Raw genomic sequence first — 22,701 nt, forward strand, 5'->3', positions numbered from 1 at the left:
GGTCAATAAATAAGACAACCCAGCTGATACAGTGGGCCTAGAATAGCCCTATGACAAAGAAATGGCTTTCTAAAAGCCTTTACAAGGTTTGCACAGACTGTAAATGATCAATATAAAAATAAACAAAAAAGGTATTAAAATATTATACAGTAAAATTTTTGAATAGTGAAGCAGAGATAATAAATACCAGTTGTACCCCTTTGCATACATGGGCTAAAAACTGGAGTTATGTCACGTACTACTTTCTGATTAAACAAATTATTTTAGTTGACCTGGAACAAAACTTTGTTTGGCATTAAGTATCTTAAGGCTTTATTGCTTTCATTTAAATTTGACAACTGAATTTATAATCCTCATTGTGAAGCAAAACATTAAATTGTTTTGGTTGAGTTTTTAAATCCAAACCCTGTGTACCAGGAGGGTAAGGTTAACAGTCAGTCAATGCTTTTAGCCTTAAAGTCTGCAGAGACAACATATCAAAGAATTATTCATTTGTGGCAGAAATCATGTGAACTGCCATTAAAAAGGGGTGATATCCCCCCTTGTTTCATCTTTGATATGCTTGCTCTTGGTACAAATAGTTTAGTTGGTGAACCAAATCATTGAAGATCACCAGAGCCTGTTACCAAACCTCAGAAGTGGCTGCAGCTTTTCTTCACCTGCAGCAAGGGAGGGACAACAACGTCGTCGGAGTCGTCGGAGTGAGCCTCATCCAGGGGCACACAGGGGGCAGAGCAGCACCTGCCTGAAATGATCCAGCAACAGGGTCACCAACAAACACTGACCAAACAGACCAAGTGCCAAGGGTGGTATTCTCTGAGCCTCTTAGTTTCCAGCCTTAGCTGGAGTCATTCAGCTATGGATAACTCTGATCTTTTTGTGTGTGAAGCTATTTCTGCTCCTCTTCAATGAACCAGAGTGCACAGTGTTGAGCTGGCACACTGACCTTGCATGTGCTCTCTTATTGCCTTTAAATCTTTGCAAGAGGTTAAACACATCAAGCAAAGCCATTTGATACTGAAGCCATTGCAGGTCAAAAGCAAATATTTATTAAATGGCCAGAAAAGGAAAAACTGACCTGAGCTTAAACTATGCAGAGAGGTCACAATGAGAACCTGACTCAGATCTAGATGGAACAAACTGAAATAGATGCAAAGACAGGCAGAAGCTCTCAGTTACTCTCTTTAACCCTTATACATGTAAAACACCCACAATAATATCCACATGCTGTTCTACTGCAATGACAATAAAAATAGTGACCACACCATTAGGTTTTTCCCTTTATTTCTAATTTTGTTCCTTTGCTATTTTCCTGAATGTGTTTCTAGGCATCTCAATCATTCCAATGTTTGAAGAAGTGTTCAGGTTGTGAACAGATATTCCTGATGAGTCCAGTAAACACTGGAGAATCAGAGGCATAAAATGAGTATGTACAAAGTCCCTGACACAAGAAGAGCAGAACCAGCAGCTTATAACCCCTGTGCAAGAGATGTAGGAACCAAATGATGACTGCTATTAATACCTTCCAGCACAATATCCTCCCCTCAGCTATTTATACCTTCTAGCACAATATTCTTCCCTCAGCTCCACTTATTTTTCAGTTTCAAACATAAATTCTCTGAAAAGACTCTCCCAGAGAAGAAAACAAATCAAGACAACCTGTGGTAGAAAGAGGAAACAGGCAAGAAGCCACAGCCTGAGGTTTTGACCTGAACTGGAAGGCACACAGAGAACAGGGAGAACAGACCTGCCTTAGGTCTTGTAGAGAAATAAGAGATTCCTGACACAGGAAAAAAATATCCTGGTATGGAAGAACAGGCAAAAACAGAAAGTGGAACATGGAATAAAGAAAAGGGAACACAACTGGCCCAGGAATAGGAGAAGAGTGACTGACAGAGCCTGTGAATGGCAAGGGGGATGCAGGGAGGCCATTACATTGCCCTCAGCCTAAAAAGCAAGGAAACACATGATTTTCTAATTAAGTGATAATCTTCTCTGTACCAGTCAAAAAATAATGTCAGTGTTTTTCAGGGAGATTTATGAGACAGTAGCACTGGTAATATGGAGGAGCAAAGGGGACTGCCAAAACCAGGCATGAGAACCAGAAGAAGCAACTCTAAGAATAAACATATTATACATTAAATAGCTTAATATTATCCAAATCACCCTTGATTATATCCTGCTGTTGACATATGAGATTTTCTTCTCCTCATTTTCAGTTTGATATCAACTTTATCTTGGTGCTTGTGGAGGGTAAGCACTGATAAGGGACTTAAGGGATGCATGTAAATTCATTATGATTCCAAAAAAAGCCTGAAATGAAGTTAATAGTTGCAGCCAGAGTGGTCAGTAATATACAAAGAGGAACATTGCCCTTAATCAAGATTGCTGTGCATGTACAGAACATATTCTTCCTTCCTGTCCCTCCCTTGACAGAACAAAACAAAACACAACACTAAGTTTCACAGGCTGAATTGTTAATATCTGTTTCATTTTGTGGGAAACAGCAGAAATGGCTTTATAAAATCTCCAGGTCCTGAAGACAAACAAAGCAGTATTGAATAATACACTTTGAAAAGTTTTCTTTTCCTAGAAAATAGAGACATCTAACCTGATGGAAACAATGAATTACAAGTTCTGCAATGCTGCACCAGGATTATATACATTCATTCTAGCAGATGTATAAGGTTTTTTTTAAAACACATTTTCATCTTCCCCATTGTTGTTAAAATAATGCCAAAAGGCTAGTGAATTTAAATGATTTACTAGGATACAGATATAGACTGAAAGTTTAAGATCATTTTAAGACCTAGAGGTCATGAAATGTAAGTTTGGACTTGGGACAAATGAAGAAAGAACTTGTTCAACAGCTGCATGATTTAAAGCCATAAGAATTTGAGTGCTTTTAAACCACTCAGCTGCTCAACAAGCTCCTTGTCTCTCATCCTTTCCAAGCTGCAGGATGACCAATGAAATCCCAGTTTACCATCAGACTCAAATTTTGCCAGTGGATTTTTGTACCAGTCATGAGCTCAGAATGGCAGGGATGGACTTTTAGCTAATTTTATCTTAAGCTACATACATCCACATGGCAAAAAACCAAACAGAACACTGAGGGGATGCATTTACATCAGGATGCTCTCCTTCCTTTAGGAGGAATTCATCTTTTGGGAGATTTTGGTTAAACATTCTCATGCACCTCAGTGCCAGGCTGTCCTTTGGGCAGCTGTGCAGTTACAGAAGCACATTCTCACTGTGCCTCTCCACAAAGCACCTGGATACATTCTGTCCTCACCCCAGAGCTTGAAAACATCTCCCACATTCATAAAATCAGCAGCAAACAAAACTTGGTCTGCTCCCAATCATTTCTTTTTGATATTCAACAGAAAAGAACTGCAATGAAAAAAGTCTGAAAGTATGGTTTCCTCTCTCTCTTCTCTTCCAGTATAAACTATTCCAGAACTTCTTCACTCATCAACTTGTCATCATAATCTGCAATAAAACTTAGCTTAGGAGACTTCATAGCTAGACAATGACTGTGCTCTGCTGGTATTCATATGACTGTGTTTACTGGACTTGCTCATCTTACACTCTCTTTGGGTCTTAGAAGGACTAAACATTTAAAGGATCTTTTCTCTCTGAGTAGAATTTCACAGCTGATTTTCCCTGGCTTTAGAGTGAGCACACCAATAATGCTCAACTGCTGTAGAGCTCAGGCAAAACAGGGTGCTGCAGCACTACTTTTCTCCTGGATACTATCACCAGATATAATTAAAGTCACTCAAACATCTTCAGAAGCAAGTACTACTACTCCTTCACAAAGCAGAATGTGCTTCTGAATATGGAACATAGTGAAGTTTCCTAAACACATTTTCATCTATTGAAGTGTTACCTCTGTTTTCACAAGCCCTGAAAATCTGGCTTACTCCCCACCTCCTATCTTAGAGAAACAGCCTCACTGCTTGCAGCATTCTGTGTCTCTGAGCAAGCCTGCAGGGACTGGCAGCTTTTCATTGACAAAAAAAAACTGAATCAGTGTTTCTCAGGTCACACTCGAAGTTGCTCCATTTTTTCCCCAACTGGTCCATAAAAGCCTAAAATACCCCATCTGGACAGAACCAGCCCTTTTCAATTTAACTCCTTTGAAGCTGTATGTTTTATCTGCAGCATTGTTTTGACTTTCTTACTCAGTACTTCTAACATCCTCCTAAAAGCCTCTTTGACTTTAACTCCATCTTCTCACAGACAGCAATAAAGAATCCAAAAAGAAAACCAAATGGCACAAAAGCCATAGAAGAGATTTTCTCAGTTTGTATTACAGTAGTACTTGCTGGCAAGGTTATCCAGGACTTCATTTTTCCCCCTACTGCAGCAACTGAAGACTGCTGAAAAAAACATGACTAAATGCACATGGCTGCCTAGGATGGCTCTTTTTAGCAGATGTCTTAGTTTCTACAGAAACTAAGTCAGGGTGGTGAAAATGCTCTCAGCTACAGGGCTGAAAGAGAAGCAGAGAGGCAATAAAGGGGAACACCACGTTCCCTCAATAATTACCACTTACACCAGAGAGACCTTCCAAACCACAGCTGGGACAAGCAGACAAAGCACTTTGAAGAAACTGGTGCTGAGACTGTCAAAGCTTTGATTTTTTATATAGGGAACTGCACGTGCCAGTAGAAGCAACATGTCACCAAATGAAGCCACACACACAGAATACAAGGATGCACATGTGTGTGCAGATGTTCTCTATAAAACTGTGCATGCACCCACTCAAAACACCCAGACTTTTGAACACAGGGGAAGGAGATTACCAGGAAGAGGAGATGGGAGGACTGAAGGTCTCTGGAGTGCTGTTGAGTCTGGTTTCTTCTCTGTGATGTAAATTGCAGGATCTGCTTTTGCACTGGGCACAGAAAGCCTGCAAAGAGACACACTCAGAGCATGAGGCACAGAACAGTGTTTGCAGTCTCTCTCCACAGGCTGTGCTGAAAAGTTTCTTGTGTTGCTACTCTATCACCTGCAGAAGTGAACCCAGACACTAAATAGAGGTGACAGCCATGTAACTCTCCTTGCAACCATGGCAGCCAACATTAAAAACTTTCAGAGCAGTAAACCCTGGAGAGAAAGGAAATATTTTTCAAGACACAGTCACCACAAACCTAAGCAGTAATCAAACCCCTGCACCCTGCCTGAGTTAAATGACTTGATGGCATTCTAGCTTCTCCTTCTTCTTCCTCCACATAACCCTTCACCTGCACATGTCAGGGCTTCAGATTCACACATTAAGCAAATGTATCAGCAATCTGTGTGATAACAACAGTAACCTCTCTGTTCCAAAGAGCAACTATTTCACTTTACTTTCACTCACTGTTATGGAAAAGAATGTGCAGCAGGATATGGGAAGACTCCTGCTGCCACAAAGCTCCTTTTAGTTGCACATCTTTTGAATCTTCTCAGGAACAAGCTCTCCCTTGTCTATTTTGTAACAATGGCCTTGTTCTCCTTCTCTGCCAAGGAGCCCACACTAAAATTCTATTAAAAAATTACTCCTCTCTGGTAATAAAAAAGATTTTGCTGTTGCATGTTGCAGAAACATCTAGTCCTTGCTTACCTCTCCTGAATCAGTCCTGTACGTGCTAAGTGAGCCCTGAAAATGGACTGGATGAATGTGACAATCTCATCTCTCTCCTTGCAATCAGAAGAAAAGCTCAAGGAGTCTGACATGGAAGAGCAGGAGTTCTGCAAAGCAATCAGATTAAAGAAAACTGACATTTTACAGATTGCACAGAAGCTTGACAGAACCTTTCACAATCTCACTCTTGATTGTGAAACTGGCAGTAGAACAAACATTTCCATCTTTTGGTCTGAGGTTTTTAAGGTTTTGTAAGACTAAATCAGCAGGAAATGCAAATCTGATCATCATATAAGCTTTGAAGCATCAGCATTCAATTAATGAAAGAGCAGACACCTGCAAGGAAAGTTCATTTATTTTCCAGGAAGGAAGCCTTTTGAAGATTAAGGAGGTAAGACAACCTTCATAATGGATTTATTTTCTGCTTGTATCAAGCCAAGTATTCAGTCCTCCTACATTGAGCCAGTTTACCACAATCAAAAACATGGAAAGTGCAATCAGATGGACAACCTGGATGGAGAATTACAAATTAACTATAGCCTGCTAAAGGTCCAAAGGATATTTACATAACCTGGCAAATGATTTACAGAAACTGAATGTTTAATTGGCAAGTACATTTTTTCATATTCAGAAGTAAATAATCTGGAGCAAACTGGACATGATATAGGACATCAAGTCTTGGGCTGAGCATGCTTCACCAAAACTCCTTTACTTTCCAATCCAATAAAAGAAGTTTTCCAGATTCTAACTGCTGAACTTTGGTGAAAAAAGTTTATCTATTACAGTGATTGAGTAGTGAACTCGAGAGCAGGTAATGTTTTGAACAGCATTCCAAATTAAAAAGTTAAAGGATATGTTATCTGACAGGAGAAACAGAAAGGGAAAAAAAAGACTTAGTTACAGTCTTAGAGGCCACAAGGCTGAGAAGTTACAGCTTTACTTCTAAGAAAAAGTGTGAACTACAGAAAGAAAAAAGGGAAGCCAGAGAAGGAGCTCAGTATCTCTCTAGAATTACAGTAGTGTTGCCAACAGCACATTAAAACAATCACCAGGTGATTCAACAAATCAAGCCTGGAAGTAAAGCCCTTTACACTGTAAGATAAACACAGAGAGATGCTGGACATCCATCTGCCCCCACAATTACCTCAGTGTGAGACTTTGCATCAGGCACCCCAACATCCAGCAGCACTTTCTGTCGAGATAAATGTCCTCTGAAGGCTGCCTGCAGCAGAGCTACTGCCTGCCATGGAGAGAAGAGGCCATTAGCTCCCCTGAAAGGTAACCCACAGACATTCCACCTCCAGGGGCAGCTCTGGGGTTTAAATTCCATCTGGGAGGTGCTCAGGACTGATCCTATCAAATGCAGTGAAGTTCTAGCTGCCAGCAGCAGCCTGCATTTCACCAACACAGCACCATGCTCCATTCCCACACCAGAGTCTGGTACCCAGAGGGCTCTGAGATGCTGTGCTACAATCAGAAACCAGGCAGACCTTGTGGTGATTTCACTGAATGCAAGGCCTTCCACCCCCCCTCAGGGATTTTACTGAGTTATAATCAACAAAAAGCATTCAGTACAGCATGTTTGTGCCATGTGGTTAGAATTAGCTATAATTTCTGAAAGTGGGATTTTCAGTGTTCTGGAAGAAAGGTAAGATGCTACATTGTGCTATTTGAAATAAAACCAATTTAATTAAAACCCTTTTGCAACACATTCATCAAGAAGTGACTTTGTGTGACAAATTTGTCAATATCTTCATGATTCTCACAGACATTTCTCCTTAGCAAAAGCTCTAAATCCTATTTCAAGTCTTTCTGAAGATTCATCATTATGAAAATTAAATCATTATTAGAATTATCTCGTTCAGAAAAACTTTCTTGTCTGTTGGTATCAGATTTTGTTCAGAATTTTCAGATGCTTTCACCTTGCAGAAGGTACCAACTATGGAAAATTTGAGACCAAAAATACGAAACCACTGACAAAACACATGACACAAAATCAGGATGTCAGAATGAAGATTATAGCCAGCCTGAAGAAAAAGTATTTTCTTGGTTGTTTGCCCTTTGATACAAATTAAATCTGCTACACTGTTTTGTATCATAAACACACTCACCTCATCCAGAGCAATTTCTTCTTTCTGAAATGAAAGATGCTCATGTTAATACCACAAATATATACAAGTTTTAGCTAATAAAGTTTTGCCAAATTTTCCCAATAATTAAAAGACACAGAAAACACATGTCCCAGCCCCTGCCAAACTCAAACAACATAATCTTTCAAGATGTGTGGATAGATGCTAAAACAAGAGTAAGATTCAGAGGGGGATGTCCTTGCTGTTGCCTGATAAGAGAATCTCACCTTGGTTTTGTAAATCTTCCAGTATCTCTGGATAATTTTGGCTGCTTGATCTTTCCTGTGATTTTCTTTGCCTGTAACTGGTGGAGCCTGCAGAGGAGAATCTCTAAGTTAGCACAGTGAAGACTCAGAGCTGTGAGGGAACAGATTACAAATGACTCAGGAAAATCAGCTCCAGAGCCCATCTTGCCTGCAGGGCAGGAGGAAGTTCAAGAGGAAACTCTCAGTTCTGAACCCTGCTCTTGTTCAAACTCATCATGGAGATGACTCTTAGAGTGAAACACATCCCTGTCCCCCCTTTCAGCCCTCAGCAGGGCATGGGAATGAAAAGTTTCCATTTGCACAAACTCCTATTGCTCTGTACATTGCTAAGGCTCTGCTAACCCACTGCTTTGTTGCTCAGAAATAATTTGTATTTTATCAACAGACTGAGAACAAAAATCAGGTTATCTGATTTTGCTGTCCTTCTCCAGGAAAGACAAACATTAATTAACCAGGGAGGTCTCTTATGTCTCATCCTGGCAACTGTGGCCCCATAATCAGTTCTTTAAGCTTACTGAGAGCTGGCCATTGTATGACACCAAGCTTGTGTAAACTGGCATAAAACTACTCTTCTATCTTAATGAAGTTAATTAGAGGAAAAAGGAAGAAACCAAGAATAAAACAAGATTTTTTCCAGCAATTTGTCCCAAGGTGTGGTTGCATATTCCACTTCTCACCACTTGATCCTTTTGATCCCTAATTATTCTATATCTCATATGCCAAACAAAAGCTAACTGTAAGTTTAAAAGACTAATTTAATTTGTTGGTGTAAAATTTTAACTAGAGGAACAAGGGATTTTATAGACTCTGAAAAAAACTCTTGATTCTGTGAGAAGAATTTATTTATAACCTAAAACCACTGAGTTCCAGGTTTAAGTTTAGCAAATGGATCATGTCATATTAAAAATGACAACCTACTATTAAAATGAGAAATTGGTAGGAACTTAGTGATAATTACAAATAATGGGAACATTTCAATAAATGGATGGTTACTGGCCAAGAATATATATAGTCTGCAGAGGGAAAAAGGAGCTGTTTGTTGGCTGTTTTTAAAGACTCCAGTTATTTGGTATTCAAAACATCCCCTAGCATCCATGAGCCTGTAACACACAGAAAAGAATCTACAGAATGGCACAGTATATCAGAAACCAGAACCCTCTTAAGCCACTGGACATCTTTATTAGTATTTTTTACTGCCTGCATTTCAGGGTCTATTTATTTTTAAGTGCAAATCAAAATCCCCAGTAATAATTTCCAAGTAGTATTTAGTGAAATGAGATTAACATGGCCACAGTGCCTCTGAAAGCAGCTCTGGCAGTGTCCATCCATCTCTACTGGCCAATTACTCACTTGGAAGAAGAACAGAAGATTGTAGAGATATCAAGTTCAGACATATTTTACAAAACCCCAGACTGATTCCAGAGCCATACTTAAGACTGTCCAGGATTAAGAGATGGAAAAATACATTTATTAGGTATTAGAAATAAAGAAAGGAGAGGTTATGAATACCTCAACTCTAGGAAAACTTCACTTGAAAGTGAAATTCACTTATTTAATTGTACTGATATATTCCTTAATTCTTGACTCAAACATTATGTTCCAGCAGCAGCAGAATTAAAATCCCCTCAGTTTCCATGATAACTCCAGTTCTACATCCTGTAAATCTTCCCATGAAAAAATATCTCACTTCCATCCTAACAGAAAAGCAAGTGAGTATTTTCTGACTGGACAGCACTTGTACCATAAGTGACCTCCTGGCCAGCAGAAAATACATTGAAAAGGGATTTTTATCTTTGTCATTCTGTCAGTGAGCACATTTACCTGTGTCTCCATCCTTTATCTAACTGTCAACTCCTACAAAACCTCCAATAAAATCAGACTGAAATTAGGCAATGGTCTCAGATGCTGTAAGAAGATAAAAGTAACCACAAATTTTTTTGGTTTTTAGGTATTGGGAAAAGCCCGAAACTAAGTCTTTTGCAACATTACACTGAACAAGAGGAAAAGCAACAGCAATGCAGAAGATCACTAACAGAACAGCTTCAAAAACTCCCCAAGTTGCTGTGTTAATTAATGAAATAACTTATTTCCAACAACTATTGGGAGTTAACCATCATTATCTCTATGACAACATCTAATGCATCTCTGAAAAAACACAACTAGCAGCTCTTTAGACTACCAGCTCCATTTGAAATCTATATCAGGGACAAGGAAAAAAGAAAAACATAAACAAAAATGTGGCTGTACCTTATTAAGCTTTCCTACTGTATCTTCTGTCATTTGTCTTTTCTCTTCCTCCAGTTTTAACTCCAGTTTTGCTACTTTCTGGGTCAGGTTCTGAATTTCCTCACTGTGGTTGGAAAAGCAAAGATATCTATAGCTTATAGAAATTTTATGAAAAGCACTGAACCTTTTTCATTACACTTGGTTGCTTTGGGTTTGTTTTTTAAGGCCAAAGAGGGAAACTGCTCAGGATGATACCTGTTTTCATAGAACAGATAACACCAATTCTCAATCTGTGATAGCATAACCTTATGTTAAAAGCAAGAAGACTCAAGCTTACTGTGGTAGCCTTGATACTATTAATAATGTATTTATATCTGCTACAGTTTTATATTTGTCAGTCAAAGTCCTCTCTCAATAAACAATACTGAAATTACTTTTTTTCTGTGCCTCCCTTACATAGGATTATCACTCAGAGTTATACAGAATACAAGGAGTAAATGGAATGACAAAGAGGTAATGGTCTAGAAACACAGGCTAAGGTAAAGAGAGTACAAGCTTTTCCTAGAGAAAAAATGCCCAGCCCAACATAAAAACTTTTTCCATTTATTTTATCGATTTTTATTATAATTTAAATCTTATTTTTACTATATTACTTAGTCTTCCTCTTCCTCTAAAAGCACTCCACAGAATTCTTCCCCTAGTAACTTAGTCTATCCCTCCAAACACTTCTACTTAAAAGAATCCCCAGCTTCTTGCAGTTCAGATGAACTCCTATTGAATCTAAGCCACTTCAAAAGAGAATTATACTCCAGGAGATTTTTTCTTCTTTGGGTTCCAAAAGGATCTATTAATATAAAATGCTTTACCTTAAAGTCTGCTCTTTTGTACTCTTTTCTTCCATCTTACTCTGCCACTTCTGCAGCTCCAGCTCCACTTCAGCCTTAGCCTGCAGTAACTGCTGGATATCTAATCTACAAAAGGCACAAGGAAATCTAAGTGATACCTAAGACATTCATACTTCCATAAAGTAGTTATTTTTTTTCTTTAAATTTCTAAATCAATTGGGTTTTCTCAAATTTGTAGTTACTAAATGTTTAAATTTTCCCTTTAAACAAAACAAAGTGCAAGAACATATTTCTGAGGAGCAAAAAGCCTCCTCACATGCTCACTGTGCATTTTTGTTCAGAAGTGACACAGGAGGCAGAGTGTCACCAACACAGCTCCCTGTGGGCATGTCCCTGCACACAGTGCTCAGATTAACCTGACACACCACACAGTTCAGGCAATACAAACTGCAAATCTGTCTATTCTGACAAAACAGAAGCCACAGAGCATCCTAGGGCAGAAGTTTTAAATGGAGAAAGTGAGAGATCAGGACAAAACATGTTGGGGAAAAAAAACCACACAAATTTTTACAGTATAAAGTGAGCAAGAAGTGCTGCATAAACATATAACCCTTCAAAGGGTTTTTAGTGTGGTTGGCAGAAAAATAAACCCTGAAAAATGTGCTAGAAACAAGCAGAAATTCCCCTTTTCCATTCTTTGGCTTTTTTTCTGCAATGTAATTTTATGAAGCGAGTAGGATTAGAAAGAAGCTTTTGAAATAAAAATTGAAGGGATTCTCAAAATTAACTTTCTAGCTGAAGATGTGAAATACTTATTACACCATTTCATAACAGGATCAGAAATGATGAAATAATTCACACCTACAGAGAACATTCCAGACAAGAATCACACTTACTCTTTACTGAGCAGGAGATTCTGAAGTGCCTTCTTATCACTCTTCAGTTTCTTCACCAGCCTTTGGAGGCGACAGCATTCCTCACCATGGTCTAAATGTTGGGATGCTGGAGGATCCAGGCCCACAGAAGATGAAGATGACACAGCAAGAACTTGTGATGCCTCACTATCAGCTGAGGACACCCTGCTGCTCTCCATGGCACACACTTTCTAAGCAGGGTAAATTTACATGGAAAACACACAACAAAAAAAGAATGAATTTGAGCAAGAAATTGTGTTATTTAGGCCATGAGAAAAGATCAAATGGAGGTTGATTCTAAAATGTGCATCTATATCTAACAAGTGTGGTAAAAGAAAACAGGGAGGGAGGGCTCATGCTACAGGCAGTAGGTTATGTGTATAAAGCAGAAGGCAAAAGGCTGAGACATTGAAGGACAACATGCCAAGAGCACAAGGCAGTGGTTCTGCATTTTCTGCTCCCAGACAGGTAAGAAAGCCACTTAACCATGACCACTTACTTTTTCTAGATCTGAAATCTTCCTCACCAGCCTCTGTCTGCTCCACTCACTATAATCTAAATACAATAACAAAGCTTTAAACATGTAACTACATCCATGGGGCAACATTGTTCTTGTTTTTTGAAACTTCTGGCCATATCAAAAGACCATTTAAAGATCTCTGAATGCCAGCTTTAAATATTTACCAATGAAAAAAATGAGAATGGGCTTAAAATATCTGACTGCTAAACAAATTAGCTCCAAAATCAATATGAGCCACTCATGGTCACCAGTTTTCAGCTATTGAAAAGGTTTCCTACACAAATTCCAGTTTAGAATTCCCAGGGACAATACTAGAGAAAACACAGATCTGACTGGAGAAATCAGAGACTCCTGAAAGAAGGTTCTCATTCCAATTGTGCCACTCCTGAATCTTCACCTTTGTAATAACTCCCTTATTGCTACCTTTATAGGGTCCTGCTATCACACATCCAGATGTACCCAAATCCCCTGCCCATGTTCATTGATTTTTTAGCACCTACTTTTTGTTTTACTGGGAGGAGGGGAAGTGCTCAGCACATGATCCAGATCTTCCTTCAGCCTCCTGTTCTCAGCCTGCAATTCCTTCATGTTCCTGGACAGCCTCAGCACAGCAGCATTCAGAGCCTTCAGTCGTTTTTGGGTGTCTCTGCCCTCTGTACTTGGAAAAGGGATCAAAACCAGAAAGTTAACTTAAAAGCAGATAACAAAGAAGCAGCATTAAAAGAGTGAAGCAGCTTCACTATTCAAGTCAGATGGCTGAGCTGACAGCCTCAATTCCCCCTTAATTACATTTCTCAATTTTTTTTTACTTGAGGAGTTACCTGTTCTTTTCTGAAAAAGGATGCAAAGATCATCTTGTTCAACACTTACACAACAGTTTTGTGTCAAATAAAAAAGGTATTTTGAAACATTGAAAATTCATTTACTACTGTTACTTCCTCCCTCACTCTGTTTCATTCATGCACAAACAAAAGCAGTTGTATGAATGTTATTTATCTTATTTTCTGTTTGTTTTGTTAACCAACCTTATAATGCTTTATCAGCACTCTGTGAACCTCTGATTTAACAGATTTTTAGTGAGATGAATTTTTTCTTTATTACTATGAGAAAATTCTTAAAAATTTACTTCTGGAAATAAAGGCCTGAAGTAACTGACAGACTTAGTTTTGCACAAATGCCACAGCCAGTGACAACCACAGAACCTCATTCCTTATGAAGGAATCTTACATCCCATCCACTGGAATAATTACAAGGTAAAAGGGCAGACAGCCTACAGTTAGCATATCAGAGTGAAAGGCTGAATTTTCAGCTGACCTCCTGTTTAGGAGGTCAAACAAACAAAATAAGGCTGTCCACATGTCATGGATGGCTATCTACACAGCTTTCCCCAGCAGCAGGGGGAAAAAAGAAGTAAAAACCAAAACATAACACACCATCAAAATGGGTTAGGGACAGGAATAATAGAAATCATAATCATACCACTCAGTGACATCATTTTAGGCCCATCTAAATCTAAATTTAAAATCTATTTCAGTCCATTTTGAGGACTTGAAAAGTTAATTTCTAGCTACAACTGAATACTACAGCTTCACATATAAATAATCACACTGCAGTATTAGCACAGAAAAAGAGAAGCCAAATGCCATTCACTCCAGCCAGAACTAATGGAGACAAGCATCATGAAAGAAATACTCTCAAACAACTCTTTCAATATGCCAGAGTCCTGACCTTCAACATGATTTATTATTTCAGTGCTCAGCCTCTCCAGCAGAGACTGACAGTCATGTAATGGAGAGAGACTGCCCTGACCACCACTTTTTGAAGCTATGAATAAATGAGGACAGGGAAGAGACCTGATGACTCATTTTCACCTCTAAATAAATTAGGTGTGATGGCTTAGAGCCTCAAGAAGCTGGTCACTGCAGGCCTGAGCCAAAAGATTTATTTTTCTAAAAAAGTGACAAACTAAATTGCAGTTTTCAATCCATGAGCAACAGTGAATTAGGGAACACAAGCAGTATAAATAATGACCCTAAGGAATTCTCACATGTTTCTATCAATCTAAATAATTACACTCAATGTTAAGACAGTTGTCAGTACTTAACACTAGGAGGTCAAGTATATTTTGAAGTGGTGTGGTAACAAATTTTACTGTCCTACAAGACATTCTTACCCTTTTCCAGCTCAAATAACACTCACTTGCAGTAATGCTTTTAATTTGCTCTTAGTGGAGCTTTGTCTTCTGCTTTTGTGCTTTGACTTTTATTGCCTTTATAAACTGTTCATCTTCACCACCATGTCCTCATTTCCACACCAGTGACAAGCACCAGTACAAGCTTCTCTGACCCAATTTACTATTCTGTGCTTCTGTACCAAAAGAAAACAATGTTTATTCCAAGAAAATTTTCTTAGCAGCACATGCTCCAGAGGAAGATGCAGAACTGACTCAAGTGTGAAATGCCAACCATCCAGGGAGTTTGTTTCAATTACCAGTGATGCCAGAATAGGTGTGATTATGAGGGAAGATGGAACAGAGATAAATTTTCATATCTATCATGTACTTTTTAAATAGCTCTGGTATTTTTCCACATCCACAAAATTATCTCCTGCAGGCAAAAAAATGTGACTAAGACACGTTTCAAGACTGTGAAGCCAACCAATGCAGCACCAAAAAGCAAATCCAGCAATCTAAATGACAAAAACTGTTCCCAGGTAGTCATCTTCCACCAGGTAAACTAGGACTTGAGTGCTGTGCCAAAGACATGCATGCAAACATTTGCCTCAAAAGAATCAAACATACTTTTTCCTCATAGTCTCAGACTTGGCCAGGAGCAGTTGGAGGCGATGAACCTGGGAAAGAAGATTCCATTAAAGGAGTATTAGCAATGTCAACTTCCACAGCAACATTTGTTCATTAGGTGAAAATCAGCACAAGACTCTCTGGGTAGTGGCAGAGCTAAAGATGACATCACTGAAAATCAGGCTACTGTTATATGTGCTTCCATCTCAACATTGCACTTATGGATGTACAGTGGGTTCTTTATTTGCCCTTTTTCATCAACACACTCAATTTATTGATGGAAAATTCAGTACATACAACTGGAGCTATGAGAATAACTATGAAAACCTGCTACCAATGGCAGGTACTGCTAAGGTACAAGAAATTTGTCTTAAACTTCCATTTACACTTTGACTCAACAACTGACCAGCTTCCTGTCCTGCATGCACACTGAAGGACCTGCCAGACATACCTCTTCATAGTAGGTTTCCATGGCTAACCTCACTTCTTCCAAATTACTGGTCTTCATGTCTGCCTGGAATTCACTGAAAATAGAATAATACAAAAAATAATCCAGTCAGATCAGCAAAGACACTGCAACCTGGTGGTTCATCATTTTTTGGTTTATAATTGCCAATACGTTCTTGGGAGTTTATTAAAATGCTTTAAGGAATAGAACACATATGAAAAATAACATGGATCTCCAGTTCTCTTTATTAGTTCATCCAATACAAGCCTCTACCTCCTGCCCCCTCAAAGTCATACTTAATAGTGCTGTCTTTCTCCTTGCACTGCTCTTCAAGCTTGACAATCTTCTGCTTTAATCCAGTAACCACCTACAGAAAGAACAAAGAGCTCCTGAGTCCTTGAATAATCTGTCTCTTCACAGGTCTATTCCTGTCTGCCCTGTCTTTATAAACTGTACCTAATCAGATATACTTATTTCTATATAATTCAGTACTTAGTAAATCATACACATCTGCTACCCTGTGAAAAAAGAGAACACTGATGAAATCAGATGCCTGATTTCATAATGAACTTAAGAATATGGATACACAACCAAAAAATAAAAACATTGCCCATTACCTTGCCAATATCAAAGCAGCAAACAATGGGGAGAATACTCCCTAAACAGACTTAAGACAATGACAAAGAAAGCTCCCCAAAATAGTGTGAATTCTAGATTTTTGTTACTGACTCCTTACCTGCTAACAAAGGTTATGTGATTCCATAATTGATTATTCTTTCTGACCTGATTTTATTTTTAGTAGTGTTTCAACCTAGCAGAGGAAAAGCACAAATGAAAGCATTAAGACACTCTTACCCATCCATTATCAGTCTTCTTTTCTGACAAAGCTCGTGCCAGCTCAGAGCCCTGCAATGTAACACAGAAAAAGCAAGTGACCAACTCTCAGGACTGATGAATCCATCATCCTGCAAGAGGTTAACTCCCTTCTACTCTCAGGTAAAATATTCAGAAAGTGGGCCCCAATGAGACAGCATTTTTATTTTACCTTCAGAAATTAAAGGCATTTGTGCTAAATGAACTTTTCTGTAGTGCATGGCATCATCTTCCTTTGAACTGAGCTGCACTGCTGATCTGAAATGCAGAGATTCACACCACCTCTCATATTCCAGCTCATCACTCCTAGGAGTCACCACACTACAAACTCCTACTCTTTTGCCCCACTTTTATCCCCTCAAGAAATACCCACCCTGGAAGGATCCAGCAGTTGTTCAATCTGTTTAACCTTTCTATTGTTCTCCTCTTCCAGTCGACGGAGTTTTGTTTTCATTCGGTCTCCCTCATTCTTCTGAGCTTGTATTGTCTAAAAAAGGGGGGAAAAAAAATTAAAGTACATTTCAGAAATAGGAAAATGCAAGGTTTTCACATGGAAACATATTTTGATGTCAAAACCAATCCAATTATGATGGTAAAGATGGCATGGAAAAAGAGGAAAAAACAGCCAAAACACAAAACCATCCCAGTGGGCCAGGGCAGACACCAGGACAGGACAGTTTAGGGAGGAGACAGAGGGAAGATAAAAGGAAAAGGTCTAACAAAGGTCTACACAAATGATCAACCACAGCCATGGTATTTGTCTATAGGTAATCCCAGAGTTCAACAAGCCCAGCCCTCATCCTTCATACACTGCTCTACAGAAAACCCACTCTAACCCTATAACCTCAGGGAAACTGTCTTAGACAGACACAAGTTTTAGTTTTGCCCTACATTGCAAGTGCAAAAATGTGGTGAATGTCTCAAGTTGTAGAAATCAAAGTATTCTGGATCATTAAGGCCAGGACATGTACAGGATGGAGCAATGCCATGACTTTTTCTGTAGGTATCAGAGAAACTGTACCTTTTTCAGTTCCATAATTTCATCATACATATCTTCTTTCTCTTTGTAGTCAGGAGTTCCAGGAATGTAGCCTATAGAAAGGGGTATGTAAAATAAGTAGATCCAAAAAAAGTATTTTTAACCAACCAGAAACCTTGCAGTTAAAAAGAAATATCTAGAACAGCACCAAAGTAGAAACTAGGTTTTTTTTCTTTCCTTGAAGAAGAAAAATCAGCAAGAAAATTAAATTTAAAACTGGAGGTGAAATAGAAGTGTTACTGTATGAAACTTCTGCCAGATTTTGCAGCCAATTTTTTCCTAATTACTTCTCTAGTGCTATATTAAATTATCCATCTCAAGAAAGATACAAACTTCACAGAAGAATGCAGCTTTCTCATCCCAATAAATTAATTATTTACAAAAGGTTTCTAAAAAATGTCTAGAACACATTTTTCTATTTATGCTTAACATGCATAAATATATAATCTTGTAAAGTTGCCAAGAACTGTGTATCACCAGTAAAAGCATAGGTGTCATTTTAAATGGAAATGGAATTTTAAAAAATCACAGTTCTCCTTTAAGAAAAGCAGAACAAAATTTTGAAAGTTTGCTCTTCTCATAAAACTCATTTGATTTTAATGTCACAACCACATGATAAAACACTTTCTAGAGAAGAAGTAAAAGGAGTCAATTACATAGAATTTCAGACAAGCAGATGGTTTCTATCAATGGTTCCTAAACTATGTTTTGAAGTCACAATAAATTGTCTACAGCTGTCCCATTGAACCATATTATATTTGCAACGTTTTCAGCTGCAAATGCATGGCAATTTGCAAAAGTTCTGAAAGCTAATAGTGATTCATTGCTCAAAAAAATTGGAAATCCCAGCCTTAACCTATTTAGAAATCTCAAGAAGTATCTCATGGATCATATTTTGACACATATATTTTAGTAAACTAAAATGGCTCTTGCTTTACTGAAGCTAAGATCTTTAGCAGTGTGTGTTTTTAAAGGGGAAAAAAGATCATTCCCTTTTATCTACCCCAGCATTTGAGTTTACCATTAGTGGAAGAACGAGAATGTTTGGGCTTTTTCATTCCTAGAGCTTCCTTCAGATACTCTGGAGTGCTACTGGAAATGTTAGCTCGCACATGCCCTGTGTCACCATCTGATTTCAGAGCATGGCTCAATCCTGCCAAGAGAAGTGGAACAAAAATGCAAAAATCAGGGATAATTGTGAATTAAATTTGTGGAATTATTCTGAACAAATGCAACATGGAAAGCTCCAGATGCTGTTAATTATTCCCTCTATAAATGCCAATGTTCGAGATCAGATAATTCCAACCACCCAAATTAATTCCTCTGTAGCCTTTAATCAAATACAAATCTACCTTTTAATAGTTTATATGTTAAGCTGTCCACAACAATGAATTTTATTAATAAATGCAAACATTTCTATACCAATACCTTGTTTCAGAGATCCCAGCCACATCTGCCTTGGATTTTTAACAGCTGCATTCTCAAAACAAGCACTGCCCGTTCCCTGCAGAGATCTCCAAGCTGCAGCTTTTTTGGGATACAATTGTGTGCTTGAGCTGTAGGGAGACTCTACAGAAAAAGAAAATATCTCAGTGCTGCCTTCAAAAGCTCAAGGTCACTAAAATTCTTATTGTCTTGTTCTTCAAAGTTTCCAGACTTAATACTATTACTTGCAAAAATAGAATTGGACAGAATATTTCATACTGGCTTATACACAGCAATGGACACTCACATAAAAACCAACCCAAAACCCCAAAAACTCCACTATAAAGAAAAAAATACAATTCCAAAAAATGAAGAGGCTTAGAAAAAGAGTGACAGTAGTATGATTCAAAACTTGTGGAAATATTTACATGTACAGTTTGGATAGGCATCCTTAAGACACCTGCACATCTAAATGTTGTTATTAACAACACTTTAAGGCAAAGTCTTTAAAACATTCACTGGAAGCCTATGAAGCAAGGTAAATGGAAAAGTATAGCAAAAAAAACATAAACCTCCTCAAAAAAAGGAAAAACCCAATATTAAAACTGCAGATCTAATAACATTTGACTGTGAAAAAAACCCAACAAACCATCACAAGAACTGAAACAGAGAACTGCTAAATGTACACACAGATACCTATGACTGGATGGTAGAGAGCTCCAGAGCCTCTCTACACTACAAGGATCAGCATTTCTCCAAAGAGACAAGGAGAAAAACAAATTCAGAATGATTGTCATTGGAAGCATAACATGAGAAACAAGTAGTTTATGTTGGAGAATCAAGAATTACAATCAAGCCATAAATGTCAACATTTTAGTGTGTACAAATTGGACTTCACAGGATACAGAAGAGATCTCAAACAGGTGTGCTCTGCACACAGCAGTGAATAATTCTGAAAAGAACACCAAGATGTTGTCTCAAGTAAAGCTCCCAGTTCCTGTATCCCACAAACGTATCCAGTTTTGCAATTGAAGAATAAAAATCATTGGAACACTTACTTGGTGACTTTGGGGGCTTGTGAATAATCTTCTTCTTTAACTTCTGAAAGAGAAATGGGTTTTTTATATATTGAGAATACTCAGCTCTTGAGATTTCATCATATAATCTCAAAATTGCCTTCAATATCCATTTTCTATAAAGATCTTCTGTTCTAATAAGACAAACCCTTTCCTATAGAAAAGGAAAATGGTAGCATTAAGCATATGTAGATTTGGGCACAGCAAGGGTCACCAGAATTAAGGTGGTGCCAACTGAAGTTTGATTATACAGATAAATTGTCAATTCTTGCTCAGAACATAAGATCTTTCCCATCAATATTAAAGATGAGAAGCAGCAAATTCAAGATGATCCCAGAGTAGAGGCTGATCTGCAGAGCCCTTTAGCAAAAGGAGATATTAAATTCCATTAAAACTCTCTAAAATGACTACTTAATCCCACAACTTGATAGAACAGCAAAATAAAGCCAAACATCATTTGCAGCCCCAGTGCTGAGAATTTGGAAACCAGAATTACATCTGAAATTAGAGGCTTGTGACTCAAGCCCACTCTGAGAGGTGCTTGGTGAGCACAGGGACCACACAGATGGAGCAGGAACTCAGAGGCCTTTTGGGGCATTAATCAAAACTCACCATTGCTGTGTCTGACTCCCAGGTTATCACAGACAGGCTGTCATCTCCCTGGGAAACACAGACAGGACATTTGCTACTGAATAACTGCATGTAATACACACCCAGAAAACCTTTACAATTCAACACAGTTGGAGTGCAATAAATCCAAACAGTAAACACTGGAACCAAAGCCTTTGTTTCTCTTCCATTGCATTGCTAAAATGTCAATTGTTTAAGATAAAAATAAGCCATTTTCCAAAAACACTAAAGCCACTGAAAGATGGTGGAGCTCTTGCTGCAAAAGCCAGCATCATCTGCTCCAATGCAAACAGTTTTGGGATATTGTGAAAGTCACTTCAGAAATGAACCATCATGGAATGCTTTGGGTTGGAAGGGACCTTAAAGATCATCCAGTTTCAACCCTTGTGCCATGAGCAGGGACACTCTGCAGCTGAGTCACAGAGACTTGGCACTGCAGTGCCCAGCATTACACCAGCTGAACCTCAGCTGGCTCTGCATGAATTTCTCCACCATTTAAGCTGCAACTCACTCAGCTCTTCCCTTCCCCATTGCCTGTCCTACCCTGTTATGCTATGGAATTGTTCACTTCCTGTACTGAAATGGAGAAATGCTCAGGCCCAGGGGAAAAACCACAAACATAAGGAAGAAGACAACTTTCCCTCCTTCTCAAATGCAAGCATATCCAAAGCTGAAGGAAAATTTCCACTTAGTTTTCAAATTATGTGGACACTGCCTTCACAGAAAAGGGGAGAGTCCAGAAAGAATCCACTTGTTGCTGACTCTGTGGCACTCAGCACCAACCTTTGGACAGATGCTGGTCTGTAAGATGCCTGTAAGAAGCAGGGGAGGGGATGAAGTATTTTTGGAAACTCTGTTTGGCATAATAGGAGCAAGGATTGACAACAGAGCAGGTTAAAGATGCTCCTCACACACCAGATCATACGGTTTTTCATTTCCTGAGGCAATGCTCCCTGCAGCACACTGATTAATTCTGTTATTTTAAGGTTATTTTTCATTCTGGAGTATCTCTCTCCCTAACTGCAGCTATCATGTTTGGAATCAGAGAACATAGAGGATGCTCAGCCTTGATAAATGGTAACAACGAAACATTCACCAGGATACAAACACACAAAAACAACCCCACCACTATTGCCACCAGAGCCACCTACAGCTGGCAACAACAGCAGGTGGGGGCTCCCAAAGGGGCTCAAAACCTCTGTTTGCCTGCTGAGAGAGTGGGAAACGAACACAGAATCACTAGATTATTTGGGTTGGAAAAGCCCTGTAAGATCACTGAGTCCAACCATGACCCAGCACCGCCCTGCCAACCAGACCCGAGTGCCATCCCCAGTCTTCCTTTAAACACCTCCAGGGACGGCAAATCCGCCACTTTTCTGGCAGCCCATTCCACTACCTAATCACCGTTTCCGTGAAGAAATTCTTCCTAATGTCCAACCTAAACCTTCCTTAGCACGGCTTGAGCCTTTGCCCCTCCGTGCCGAGCTGCGGGCCCGTCAGGGCGGCACGGACAGAGCAGGAGCCATCGCGCTGCCCTCCGAGCCACCGGCCTGGCCAGCCCGGGCTGCCCCAAGGTTTTGTCCCGGCCTCGCGGGAGCGTCTCCCGAGCCGAGCCCGGGCCGAAGCAGGCCAGGACATGGGGCCTTCTCCTCCTCCCCGCCGCTCGCTCCTTACCAGCTCCCCCTCGGCGGCCGCCTCGCCACCCCCCCGGGCCATACTGGGAGAGCGGCGGGAAGGCCTCACGGGGCGGCGGGGCCGCGGGGGCCCCCTCGGGCCGAGGCTGCGGGCTCGGGGCTGGGGGCGGCCATGGCCGCGGCGGCACTTCCGGGTCGCGGTAACCATGGCAACCGCTGAGGGGCGTCAGCGCCCCCCCGCGGC

General features: G+C 39.5%; 1 protein-coding gene across 1 annotated transcript; it reads right to left on the minus strand.

Moving 5' to 3' along the window:
• Positions 1-300: 300 nt before the first annotated feature.
• On the minus strand, positions 301-22,685 carry IQCE (IQ motif containing E). The gene is made up of 22 exons (XM_079320410.1): positions 22,498-22,685; positions 20,806-20,853; positions 20,176-20,218; positions 19,121-19,261; positions 18,714-18,845; positions 17,675-17,745; positions 17,027-17,140; positions 16,636-16,686; positions 16,077-16,147; positions 15,784-15,856; positions 15,333-15,382; positions 13,033-13,190; positions 12,512-12,567; positions 11,995-12,203; positions 11,120-11,224; positions 10,275-10,377; positions 7,989-8,075; positions 7,744-7,767; positions 6,777-6,872; positions 5,612-5,739; positions 4,812-4,918; positions 301-745 (listed from the first exon to the last, which is right to left on the minus strand). Exons 1-22 carry the CDS (start codon positions 22,663-22,665, stop codon positions 633-635), a joined length of 2,148 nt encoding a protein of 715 aa, XP_079176536.1. The 5' UTR covers positions 22,666-22,685; the 3' UTR covers positions 301-632.
• Between the last annotated feature and the right edge of the window lie 16 nt (positions 22,686-22,701).

The sequence above is a fragment of the Erithacus rubecula genome (genome assembly GCF_903797595.1).
Source record: "Erithacus rubecula genome assembly, chromosome: 17".
NCBI classification, from domain to species: Eukaryota; Metazoa; Chordata; class Aves; order Passeriformes; family Muscicapidae; genus Erithacus; species Erithacus rubecula.